We start from the raw sequence: 13,678 nt of genomic DNA, 5'->3' as shown, positions 1-13,678 counted from the left end.
TAAGTGATTTTAATCATCCATTCAGCACGGTGCGGTCTAAGTGCAAAGAGATTCAAGTGTGACTTCTGGATGAATTTAACCGTCCATTCATCATGGTGTAGTATGTGGTCAGAGAGACTCTGAGAGCTAGTCCTGGCTAAATTTGATTGCCAATTCAACTTCCTCGTCATGGTATTAAAGCCACAGAGATTAAAGTATTAAAATAGGATTAAAAACTACACCCAACTTGCCACTGGAGCGTCCTGGTACAAGATTCTGAGTGCCGATCCTGAGTAAATTTAATTGCCAATTCAACTTCCTCATCATGGTATTAAAGCCACAGAGATAAAAGTCCTAAAATAGGATAAAACAGTACACCCAACTTGCTAATGGAGCGGCCTGGTACAAAGTCTCCATAAATTTTACATAAAAAGGAAAATTCAATAAATGGAAAAGTAATAATAACAATAACAATAATAAACAAACGAATGAATACCTGCCAAGAAAGATACCGCCATTCAGCAGAAAGCACTGCCTGGCTCTCTTAAACAAAATCCTTGACCTGGGGAAAAATTTTAAAAATCCACACTAAACACATTAAATTATTCATTTACAGCCGGAACTGAAAACAAAATTCAATAATTGATTAAGGAAACTGGATATGAGGTTACCTCCTGCAGAAGAAGAGGAGGCGGTGGACACAACAGGCCTCTATGAAACCTGCACACCACAATATGACCACCTGCTTGAGTATTTCCTTCAATTTTACGGAATTCCCCTCCCTTAAAGCCGTTGTCTGTGTCCGGTGTGGCTCCATTTAAGTAATTATCTAAACAATTAGAGCTTTTGCAGCAGAAGGGTCTAAATTTTCCTCTGCTTAATTAAAAAAAAAATTGGATGGGCTATGTAACCTTGGGCGGATGAATAGCTGTGACAAAGGAAGGAGAGCGTATTGTTTTTAATTTTTTAATTGCTAAAACTCGCTTGGAAAGTTTGGTAAAAAAATATAAACGTTTGATTGGGTGACTCTAAATATTCTCTCCCCTGGATTGCTTTTTTTTCAAATTTTGTGGTGGACGGTCCTAATTTTCGGCACGGACTATTCTCCCCACGTCTTCTTGTTTGTTTTTTTGTGTTTCAATAGCAATGCGGAGGCGGATCATAAACATGGAACATACGAAAATTTCACAAAAATAGGTTGCAAAACTGTACCACCAAATTTCACAAAAATAGGTTGCAAAACTGTACTACCTAACAACTGCCCTTTTGTATGGAATTGTATCCTTAAATTTCAATCTTAATTTTCTCTATTAGATTTGTTAAAAAAAGGAAAAAAATACAAAACAAGAGCTATGCTACAACTTTATCCAAAAATAGGAGACATGAAAAAAAAAAAGAGAGACTTTTCTAGGTTTAAAAAATTTGAGTGATGCTGAAAATAGTTGAAATGAAACCAAAGTCATGAGGGAGGAAGAGAGAGAAAAATAGATATAGAGATTGAGAGAGGTAGAGGGAGAGATAAAAAGAGAGAGATAGATGTGTTCGAGTAAACATAAATATAAAGTCATTTATTTCTCTATCAAATATAATTTTAAGTGGAGATTCTATTGCAGTCTTAGATTGCATTTTTTTTTTTTGTATTGCATTTTTTTCAATTTAAAATAATTGTAATTTTTTATTTTAACTTTTAATACAATGTCATCAAATAGTTTTTAAATGACTGTGTGCTAATAATTTTAAAGAGATGACCATCAATTATTTGAGCATTCCATTTCATGCATGACATAAAACATAAATCGTTAATAATACTTTAAACAAGACTAATGAATTAAAATTCATGAATATTTTAAGGTTAAAAATATAAAATGTATGAATCATAATTATACTTGATGAAATAATATATTTTGAAGAGCACTGATTTGTCTAATTTAAATATTTAATGTGATTTAAGTAATTTAAACATTTATTATGATGTGTTTAAATTTTGGAGATAATGGGTTTTGAATTTTAAAGGATGAAATTAAAGACATTTATTTGGAGGATAAGATTGATGTCGTTCAATTATAAACCTCTAATTTTAAAATGTTATTTTTTAAAATTACCCAATGAAGATATTTTTATTATAATTTTAAATATTAAAATATATAATAAATTAAATAAATGATTAACAATCTTTAAATATTAGATTATGAAGAGACAATAAATTTAAAAATCAAAGATATCCTTAAATTTAAAAGAATGAAAATATATAATAATGTAAATACCTTTTATGGAATCGTACACTTTCATCAACTTCATATATAATATATATTTTTTAAATTATTTTTTATAATCAAGAAAAATTATATATGAGTAGAGTCTCAGTTGGCCTAGTGGTGGAGAACTTGTGCTCTTGAAAGAGAGGTGGGCTTCCGCCCATTACCAATTAAAAAAAAAAATTATATATGAATTGTTAATATTATTTATGTTTAATGAGAAAGATTATATATATATATATATCAAAATCGAAAAATATAATTTATTAAAATAATTAAAAATAACAATAAAATTAATTATTTTAGATCATATTAAATAATCCAAAAATAATAATATTAACTTAATAATCTATTTATACATAAGACGATCATCATTAAGAAATAATTAATTTACTTAAATAAAAATATATGATCTACTAATTTTTTTGTAATTTCTATTGTTTATTATATTGTATAATTTTAAAATTATATTCAATAAAAATAAAGAAAACACAATCTAATCGGAAAGCACTCTAGATTAATATTTTATGGATTGTGGAAACTTGATATCTGTTTAAGAAAACGCTAAACTTTACTCGTTACTCTTACCGATCTCTTATCTCAGGATGATGAAGTGGAATTTGATGGCCGTTTGCCCATATTTAAGTTAAAATATAATAATTCTTTTAATAGATATAATCTACTTATATAGGAATTTATGTCTCTGCAATTAATATATTAAGTATATTTTTTTTTTTCTTAAATTAAATTGTTACTGTTATAAGTTTCTCACTTTCGAAATCGGAATTAATTGTTTTGTGGGCCTAGTCCAGGTCGGAAAGAAATAAATATATGGAAAACCGTGTTTTTGATGAGGTAAAACCATTAGGGTACAAATGCTGTGTTGGCATACACACTTGGTAATTTTGACGTAACTATGATTCGAAGTGCAAGAATACATTAAATAGGGTTGAATTAATAAATACTTAGGTCTTTGTACAGCAATAAATGGTATATTTATGTATTAAAAAAAAATTTGAAAATTTTGAGAAAATTAAATTTTAGGTTCATACAAATCAACGATAATAAAGAAAATTGGGATTATTACTGAAAAAAAAAAAAAATGAAAGGAGACATTAAGTTTCTATAGTGTGAGTAATTGCATGGTGAATGTGAGCTTCTTGTGCGCAATCAAATCTAGAAGCTCATATTCATCATAAATAAAAGGAGGATAAATAGAGAACCACAGCACAATTATAAAGACTATAATTGAAAATTATATTTATAATTGTTTACTTAAATGACTAAGTTTCAACATTAATATATACATAAAATATGTAATTGTCAATAACAAAAAAAAAATAGCTAAAAATAAAAATAGATTTATTTTTGGAAGCATAAAGACATAATTTCATGATAGTTATATCCTTTCGTGGATAATATATTATTAATATATCAGTATTTGATTTATTTTCTCAGTATATGATAATTTCAGTTTTTTTATGGAAACAATTGAAATATATATATTTTCATCTCTATTTTTATATAGTAGATCACAAAATTATGAGGAGTATGAATCTAAATCAAGAAATCATCCTTTGACTAAGCTATCATAAGTGGGGGGATTTGATCCATCAAAGTTTCAATACAGAAGTTTGCCTTTGGCCAAACCCAAAATGATTCTTTAATAAAAGTTTTAACTTTCAATTTAGTGTTGATTTTCAATCTATTTCACCTTTATCATTATTTTTATATAGTTTAATACACTACAAATAACATCTGGAATTGTTTAAAACATTTATATAAATTGAACTTACATAAGTAAAATATTCTACAATAAAGAACACACTCTAAAACATTGTAGGCTAATAAACTTATATAAACAATTGTAATCATGAAAATTGCATATGTGTGGTATTTTCCATTTAATGTTTGTCCACCTTGGTAGCAATTACATATTGATAAGTGGCACTCTTGTACAAAGTGTGGCTTATGGTTCAATCTTTATATGTACCCATTTTATCTATATCTTGTTATGCCCTTAATCCATTGGCTTCATTGAAATTTGTCATAACAAACTATGGCTCACATTATCCTTAATTGGATCATTTATGAGTATTTAAGCATGGAGGATTATTTCTTCAATATGAGGTTAAATTTGTAATCTTCATTCTTAACATCCATTCGTACGAAATTATAATAATATTGTACGCTATGTTGGCCTCATTAGGATTAAGGTACTATTATTACTTATTGATGCTTGTATATAAGAAGTAGTAATTAAACATTGTATTGCAACTTATATTCTTACAAAAGACTTTTGAAGGTTGCCCCATTGAAGTAGCTTATTGTTACCAAATATTTGTATCTGCTTTTGTCTTCTTCTCTTGTGCAAGTAATTTCATTTCTACTGGTATTGGAGAATGTTCTTAACACATTAAAGGTAAGAAACAAGGTGATTGTTTTAGTTTAGGACTCAAGAGTTTGCACGTTGTCAAGCACATATCTCTCTCATTGTTGTAAAAAATAAATCAAAAATCTATAGGGTTGATGAAGGACACATTAAAACAACTATATTATAGATTTGAGGTAATTTTAACTATTTTTAAGAAGTTATTATGAAAATGGGATTCTTACCAAATACACCAAAAAGGGTGTTAGGCTCAAGTAAGTAGTAAATTATTATAAAAAAATATTGGTGACATCATGACAAAGGACTTTATTAAGAATCAAAAGAATATCCAATCATGCTAAAGAAGTCTCCATAATAGAGGATCCAAGGTTAAGAAAGAGGGCATCCTTAAATTTTGAAGCTACTTTGAATATAAAAACCACCAAGTTCAAGTAGGTGTAGCATCCTAAATCATACTCACCTAAAATTGTGTCCATCCTACAAGGCCTGATTGCAGCACTAAACTTGCTCACACCACCCATTCACCTCACATTCTCACCAATTTTCCAGCTCAACCTCCTATTTGGAGCCCTGATTTTGCAAAACCAAGGCATACCACACCTTGGTCCCATTGGTCCTAAATTAGGACCAAGATGTATCATGCCCTCTTCCTAAATCAAGACTAAGGCGTATACACCTTGGGGCCCTCAATTGGGCCCCGAATTGGCCCCACTCAATGGTCACATTGTGAGAGCAAGAAATTAAATCTCATGTCAACTTAGGTAAGAACTATAATTTAATTTTTGACAAGAAAGTATAAAAGGAGGTCTACCTCTCTCATTTTAAACCTAACAAACTCGAAATCAAGATCTACATTCTAGCAAATTCAAGTGACCAAGCAATCAGACTTCTATCAAGCATTGGAGCAGAAGTGAAGTCAAGATTCAAGCATTGGAGATGACATTCATGTTCTATGTTTTATGAAGACAGCCTTCATGAAACCCTAATTACTTTGTGAAGACAAACAAAACTTCATTATAGGTTTATCATTAGTGTTTCATTCATTCTCAGCCTTTCCCTCAAAAGAAGAGTATTTTACTATAGTACTTCATTTACATTTTTAATTCAATTTCATGGTTAATTCTGAAACCGAGGTTTGACCTTAGGCGAACCCTTATTCCCAATTTTTCCCCCTTCTTTTTGTGTGCAGGAAACAAGTACAAAGTTGCATTCGAGATGATCGGCATAATTCATAGAGACAAATAGATTCAGCTTTTGACAGTGAGAAATTCAAAGGACCATGGCAAATTTATACTACTTGGTCCTAAAAATTAGGCCAAAATTTTGGGAACAGATCTGTGACATCTTATTTTGCCCAGATCCAGGTTGGTGTCTCCGTACAATGATTGTAGCTCACTGTTTCTGCTTGAATACTTCAATAATTACCTATTTGAAATATATTCTTCTGCTCAAATTCAAGTTGGCGGCTTTGTATGACCTCTGTAGCTTATTGTTTGTATTAAATTACTTCAATAGTTCACTATCCTGCCCTAATTTTCAACAATTCAATTCAATTCAATTTAAGGAGGAGAAAGCCGTATCAAAAGGAACCAAGAGTCTGATCAAAGTCTCATTCTTTCAAGGCTATATCTATTATATTCCTCTTCTCTTTAATGTAATGGTTAATTAGGTCATTTAGAGGTTTTATTATCTTAATATAACCTTAACCCTGTTTTTTCACCATTATAGAACATTAGTGGGAAAATTGCAAGAAAATGGACAATTTATTTTGAATGAATAATGATGTAATAATATCTAAAAGTTTTGTTGAAATGCAGCCTTAAAATTTCACCACACCGATTGATTTCATCATTGTATTTTGTGGGCCATGGGACCACAAGTGGATAGTGAATGTTTTGGACTTGATTGATTTTACCTTTTATTGACTTCACCTAGCTAAACTTCTTGCTATAGTGGACCTCGGGGGTCACTAATGAATAGCATGTGTTTTAAGTTTGCTTGACTTTTACATATTCATACTCTAATTAAACACAAATGCTTCACTTTAGTGGGGCCTAGGGTTTCTAGTGGGTAGTAGGCCGAGAATACCATTCTACAAGCATGCTTTGTTTTCAATAACTCTAGCATGTACAAAAACATATACTAAGTCCATCAAAATTAACTTCAAGTCTCTTTTGGAGGAAAACCATGATATATGAACTTGAGCTAATATTGTGGATTTTCTTTGAGTGATAGGCAATTATTTCAAATTGTTGGATCCCATTTCATTGTGTGGCTAAATGGAGCATGTTATGAGACCTCACAACAACTTGTCACCCTTAAAACAACCAAAATCTAAGGGTTCAGAAGTTAAACACGAATTTAGACATGCTGTCAGCATAATCTTTCTCCATAAGGAATGTTCATCTTGCCTCCATAGAGTCGCACATATTTCATTAAGTTTAATATCTAAATAAACTCAATTGAGTGTACATTATTAATTCCTACATTTGAATAATTACAAGACACTGACAATAGTAAAATACTAAACTACATGTTTTAGTAATCCAACCATCAATGGAGTCCTACTACCAGTCAAGCATTCATGGATGAGGTAGGGTTATCTCTATATTAATCCCTAAACATAGCTATACTACGAGTTAGGCATCTATAGCCTGAGTAGAAATATGTAGATAGCCTCAAGAGTTGAATTTTTTTTATTCACAAGCATAGAATTTGTATTAATAAAAAAGTTGAGAAATACAATGCAAAGTGATTAAGAGCCTTCAAAAAAAGGAATTCTTGAGCTAGACATGATTTCAGCCCCTCTCACATTTTGAATTCATGCAGGGTCAATATACGTTCCTCGCTTCTGAAACCTAGTTGATTGCAAAATCACAAATAACCCCATTAACACCTGGCTACCCAAAATTGTTCCCTCCCAAACCAACTAATATTAACTCTAGCCATCTAACGCTATGGATTTCGACCCTTTTCTCAACCTAGAGTGCATGTTTCACCACATTTGTGGCTGCCATCCAACTCACGATGATACCACGATAATGTATTTTAAAACCCCATTGCAAAACTTCTCTCAAACCCTATCATTAATGATCTTCTCCAATTGACATATAGGCTCCACGCACAAGAGGTTTGTGTCCCCTACTTCTTCATCAGATATTAGGTGTCAATCAATCCTTGTGATCATATACATAGTCAGCTCACTTCATATTAACAACTGAAAGGTATGTATCATATTCTTCCTACTAAAGGCTCTTCGTTCATATGTTGTTAAGTTTTCTACAACTGAGTAAACCAAATGAAAGAATAGTGTGTCATACATCTTTTGAATCCTTTGTTTTCACTATTTTTGTATTTGATGGGTTAGGCAACCTTGGCAATCCTTCCAGATTTGGATGCTTTCAAATCTTAAATTGAAGTTGAGAGCCCCTATAATAATTGGGACATCTCCTGAGGATGGGGATGATTGTCATCCAACCTTAATGCTAGAAAATGGACTAGGAAAATCCCAACAAAGCCTAGATATAGGGATAACACACTTGGATTGTTTCTACTAGCCAACCCACCAATATATCTATATTTTTTACCTTAGAGGTGTTAAAATAAAGACTCATTATCTGATCTCTATTCGAAAAGCCACCCCTATGACCCAGATAGTGCACTCTCCTTTAATATACTTAAATCTAAAAGCAATTCTTAAAAATAGTCATTTCTTACCATCTAGGCAAATTTATTACCTCCTACCCAATGCTTAGAATGCCCAAAGTACCAATAGTTCATCCCTTAGTGTTGTAGAATAGTAGTCATCTCTTATCATATAGGAAAAGTTATTACCCCCATGGCAATATTTAGACTGCTCAAAGTACCTATAGTTCATTCCTTTTTCTTGTAGAATACCTTATCACAATACTATCTACTGCCTGATTGGCCAATAGGTCAACATCAACATTGGCTTCTCTACACACATGATTTGGAGCAAATAGATGAAAAGAACTTGTGATCTCCACACTTCCTCCAAATATACTTGTATCCTCTAATTTGGCATAACACCCTTCCTCAAATCATTAATAACAATGACTGAGTCCCCTTCTACGTCTATCTTCTTGAAATCGAGTTCCTACACCTGTAAAGCCCTAGAAAAAGAGCCCTAAATTCAGCTTCATTATTTGTAGCTCTTGGCAATGGTAAGGTCATCCTACTAATGATTGTCCCTTTCCAAAATATAACTAAACACCTTTCACCTAAGACATCGGGGTTGCCCCTAAATGCACCAACAAAATTCAATTTCAACAATCCTTTTTGTGGAGGCAACCATTTCGCCTCCTCCCTTAATTTTTGAGTGTCCACTCCACTAGGCCAAACAATTAGGGGGTTCCTCGTACCAAACTAGTTTTTCTTCATGCAAGCATCCAATTCTCTAAAATATGCTAATTTAGTAGAATGTTTTCTCATATGGCTACTAGTAACCTCAACCATCAAAGCTTCGACTTTTTTCAAAAAGGAGTTAATCTTCATTTATTTACCATGTAAAATTATTCTATTCCTCTTTACAAATCTCCCAAATTAAAATTAATGGGTTGATCCTCCAAAAGCATGAAAAGACTACTTGCTTTTTTATTAGTGGGCAAGATTTGAATGAACTCAATTTTGTCTCTTGGAAGGGCACTCATCCAACCTAATTTTGTGCAAATCCATACCCCAACATTCTTGCATGAAGAGGCATACAAGAAATAAACGATCTACTATTTCTTCGTTATTTTGCACATCTCACACCTAGAACGACCTTCGAATCCCACTTTTCTAAAACTTATCTATTGTCAAGACTTTCTTTTGAAGAGATGCCCAAGTAAAAGTTCTAGCTTCGAGCAAACAAAATTTATGCCAACATAATCCAATTGGAAGATGCACATCATCCCTTATTAATTATCTATCTGAAACGTCTACATCCATCTATAGCATTATATTGACCCGGCTTGGAACCGTTCCGAATCAAAGAGTCATGACCATGTCTCAGGACCAATAATCTTTCCTTAAGACCTTTTTATATTTCAACCTCTCCAAAGGCAAACCCAAATAATCCATATCCTTCCAATCCCAAACTCTTATTCCATCCTTCAATTCTATCTTCAATTAATCTCCAACAAAGGGTACCCAATGCTATTTGAGGTAATTCTTAAATTTGTTTTGAAGAACACAAATGGACACTGAGAGGGGGGTGAATCAGTGTACTTTAAAACTTTTAAAGTATGTGTGCAAATGCTGAAACTGTAAACTAATTAAGAACACCCACACAAATCAAACCACAACACTAGATGTACGAGGAAAAACCAATGTGGGAAAAATATTGGTGAGAATAGTTGTTGGAGACAACTGCTCCAATCTAGCCTCACAAGTAAAAACTGATTAGAATATGTTTTGGACACCAACCCAAGGAGCACCAATCCCTGATGATTCTGAGTACCAAATCAAGGAGCACCAAACCCTAATTTTAGAGCACCTACTCAAGGAGCACCTACCCCTGCTCTGAGAACCCACTCAGAGAGATTAATGACTTAATTTATTTTTAATACAATGAGAACCCCTGTTACAAATGTGTTTTATAACACCTGCAAATTTCTCACACCTTCAAAAAGAATGTTTTTGCCTGTTGATGTTCTTCCTCTCTTTTTTTCCTTCCTTTTCTGTATGATTGTCTTCTTCTCTTCGTCTCTGCTTCACCTAGCTAAATGTTCTCTACTCTCTATTCACTCTCTTCCTCGTTCAACTTCTACAACAACTTCTCTCAATCACAGCAACAACAACTCATTTATTTTAACTCAGATCTTTGTGTCCTCTTCTATCTCTGTCATGACAACCACACCTACCTCTAACAAGAAGTAAATTCTTTGAGAAACCATAGAATGTTTTTCCCTCCAAATGATACATTTAAAAATTAATTCTTATGTCTCTTGGTGATAACAAATGTATCAAATTGGAATCTATATCTTACCTACAAAAAAAATGTCTCCTTTGTTCTCAGAATGTCATATGTACCTGGTTTTCTAGATTTAGCAAAAGAGATCTTTTCTATGAGCTCTGATTTTGCCTTTGTCGATCACCTCGAGCCCTGCAACAATCTATAACAGATCTGCCATTAATGAAATATATATCCTCTATTGACCTCTATGTATCTAATTTGTTCTTTGTCCACTAGGGAGCCACATGTCTTCATTTTCAACATCCAGATCACCAGGTCAAGGTCGGTCAGCATCCACATAAAACATTGTGTCTATCATCATGTACACATGGTGTCAAAAACATCTCATTTTGGCATTCAAGTTGCTTGGAAAACATCGGTCAATTTGCCACGTAGAATATCAAGCTACACATCTCATGTCTATTCTACCTCCTTGTCAGTGTGAGTCTCTCCAATGATCAACAGGATAGATCCATCGGCTTGACATCAACTATCGGGCTAAGATCCAAGAGGTCACACCGAAGAGCAAAGTCACTTTGATGCCTTTAGACAACTTGCAACACATGTTAGAAACAATCTCACCGATCCCCTCTATCTCTTGGATTTTGCTTCCCTCATGGTCATCATTGAGAGTCACACCGATATCCTTTCATTATTGTTATCGGGCTGACTCGTGAGGTCAGGCTTCGCATCAAATGTTTCTCTTTGATTTGAGTAGGTATGGCTGACAACCACATCTTTTGTTTTACTTTATTGAGCTAACAAACAAATGTCTTATCAATGCATTTCACTTTTTCCTTGTTGAGGTGATTTACATAGTCGGCATGTCCATAATGATTTCATCCCAACGGTCTCAGTCTCGCCAATCAAATTGGATTATCATGTAGTTCATATCGGGGTGACTCGTCCTAATGTTTCTCCTAGTAGCTCCATCGACATGTCTTTAACAATCAATCGGACTCCTAGAATATCACTTCGCTTTTATAAGTCACCCCGATGACCATCTATCAGCCAAACACTTCCCGATAGACTTCTGATGCCTATGGTTCTTTTTGTTGTGCACATCGGGTAGACACATCCTGATGTATTGACTTATGTTCTCAATCGGTGTGACTTGTATAGTCAAGCCAACCTTCTAGATCTCTTCCCGACTTCATAACTTTTGTCAATGTCGAACTTCGTCAGCCAAACTCTTCCTGATGACATTCCCATATTTCTTCCATCGATCTGACCACCTACACCGGTGTGACTCTTGTCGAGGTCAAGATCTAGCCCAATGATGATACTTGGCTACTCATTGGCCAAACATCATAGAGATCTCACCCATACAATCATGGGCTGAACATCCAAAGACATCTCCAAGGTCGGCCAGAATCACGTCGATCCAACTACCTAGAACACTTAGAAGATAAAAATGATCTTCGATAAGACTGTTTAGGGGTCTCCCTGATTTGCTTCTTCAGGACCATTTCGCCAAGACAATTAACCTGTCATGTCGACTTCTAAAGAAAGAAGGACTTTTTTACATATTTCAATCCTGCAACTTGCACACATCAAAGGCGATGGATCAAATGCATCATGAGGCACTTGTAGAGCATGAAACCACCTCTTTTGTGCCTACCAATTCCTCTACAACCTGCAATTACTTGACCTAGTTGACATCAAGGTTGACATCAATGACAACATGTGCCAACAATCTCCCCTTTGGCATTAATGTCAATACACTCACATACTTCTTCTTCTCCCCCTTTGACAACAATGGGAAAGGGCCAGATAGACATTCTTCTCCCCCTAAACAAAAAGATTTATATCCTACTAGTAACTTGCATAAACTGGGACTTCTAGTAGCGCCTGAAGGCTAGATGAACCATTATTACAATATAAAAAGTAGTGCCAATACTTCCTACAAAAATTTCAGAATTCCCCTTGAGACAAACGTGAGTTTCAGGGATGAAAAATAGTAAAACAGTATGCCCCCCTGAACTATAGACCTTAAAAACATACACTTAAGTACTGAGAGAAGGTGGGACTATGCCCAACTTGTGTCTTAGATATTCAAATGTATCCTTGGGTAGAGGATTTGTGAAGATGTTTGCAACCTTCTCACTTGTGGAAACATATTGAACCTTTACTTATTTCTCTGCAACCTTTTCCCTAAGAAAATGATACTTCATAGCAATGTGTTTTGTCCTAGAATGCATAATAGGGTTCTTTGAGATGTTCATGGCACTTGAGTTGTCACACATATTGGCAATAAGATCTGAAAATGATATCTGAATATCCTTCAAAGTTTGTTTCATCCACAACACCTATGAGCAACATGTGGCGACAACTATATACTCTACTTCAGTTGTGGATAGAGAGATAGAATCCTACTTCTTGTTGTGCCATGAAACCAATATGTCACCAAGGAATAAAGCTCCACCATTGGTGCTCTTCCTATCATCTATGCAACATGGCCAATCACCATCAATATAGGCTTGTAAAGTGAAATCTCCTTTCTTTGGATATCATAAGCCATAGCTAAGTGTTCCCTAGAGATACTTGAAGATTCTTCTAACCACATTCACATGTGATTGCCTTGGAGTAGCTTGGAATCTAGCTACCATGCACACTGCTTGAACTATATTTGGCCAAGATGCGATTAGATACAATAAACTTCCAATCATTGATCTATACAAGATTTGATCTACACTAGGTGACTTATCTTCTTTGCTTAGTTTGCATCCTGTCACCATGGGAGTACTAATTGGCTTGTTGTCCTCCATTTGAAATTTCTTCAATATGTCATTTGCATACTTGATTTGGGAAATGAATATGCCCTTACTTAACTGATAAATTTGCAAACCAAGAAAATATGATAGCTCACCAAGTAAAGACATCTTAAATTCAAATTGCATTTGATCAGCAAACTCCTTGCATAAAGCATCCTTATTGCCTCCAAATATGATGTCATCAACATATACCACTACTATGATCATGCGGTCTCCATCTACCTTGATATATAAATTGTCATCAGCATTTCCCTTTTTTAAACCTTGTCGATGTAAGTACTTATCCAACCTAGAATACCATGCTCTAGGTGCCTGCTTTAGA

General features: G+C 33.8%; 1 protein-coding gene across 2 annotated transcripts in view; it reads right to left on the bottom strand.

Annotated features, from left to right (window-relative positions):
* The window catches only part of LOC131068391 (protein EI24 homolog), an 80,684-nt gene extending 79,491 nt beyond the window's left edge, over window positions 1-1,193 (bottom strand). Inside the window, exons 1-2 of one of the 2 annotated variants that reach the window (XM_058003573.2) lie at window positions 651-1,193; window positions 476-541 (exon numbers count right to left, since the gene is read on the bottom strand). In XM_058003573.2, coding sequence (XP_057859556.2) covers window positions 476-541; window positions 651-796 — 212 coding nt within the window. In that variant the 5' untranslated portion in view covers window positions 797-1,193. The remainder of the gene's footprint in view (window positions 1-475; window positions 542-650) is intronic. The other variant, XM_058003572.2, reaches the window with a different exon arrangement.
* Between the last annotated feature and the right edge of the window lie 12,485 nt (window positions 1,194-13,678).

Source organism: Cryptomeria japonica, chromosome 5 (assembly GCF_030272615.1).
Source record: "Cryptomeria japonica chromosome 5, Sugi_1.0, whole genome shotgun sequence".
Taxonomy (NCBI): domain Eukaryota; kingdom Viridiplantae; phylum Streptophyta; class Pinopsida; order Cupressales; family Cupressaceae; genus Cryptomeria; species Cryptomeria japonica.
This window is presented reverse-complemented; position numbering and strand designations above follow the sequence as displayed.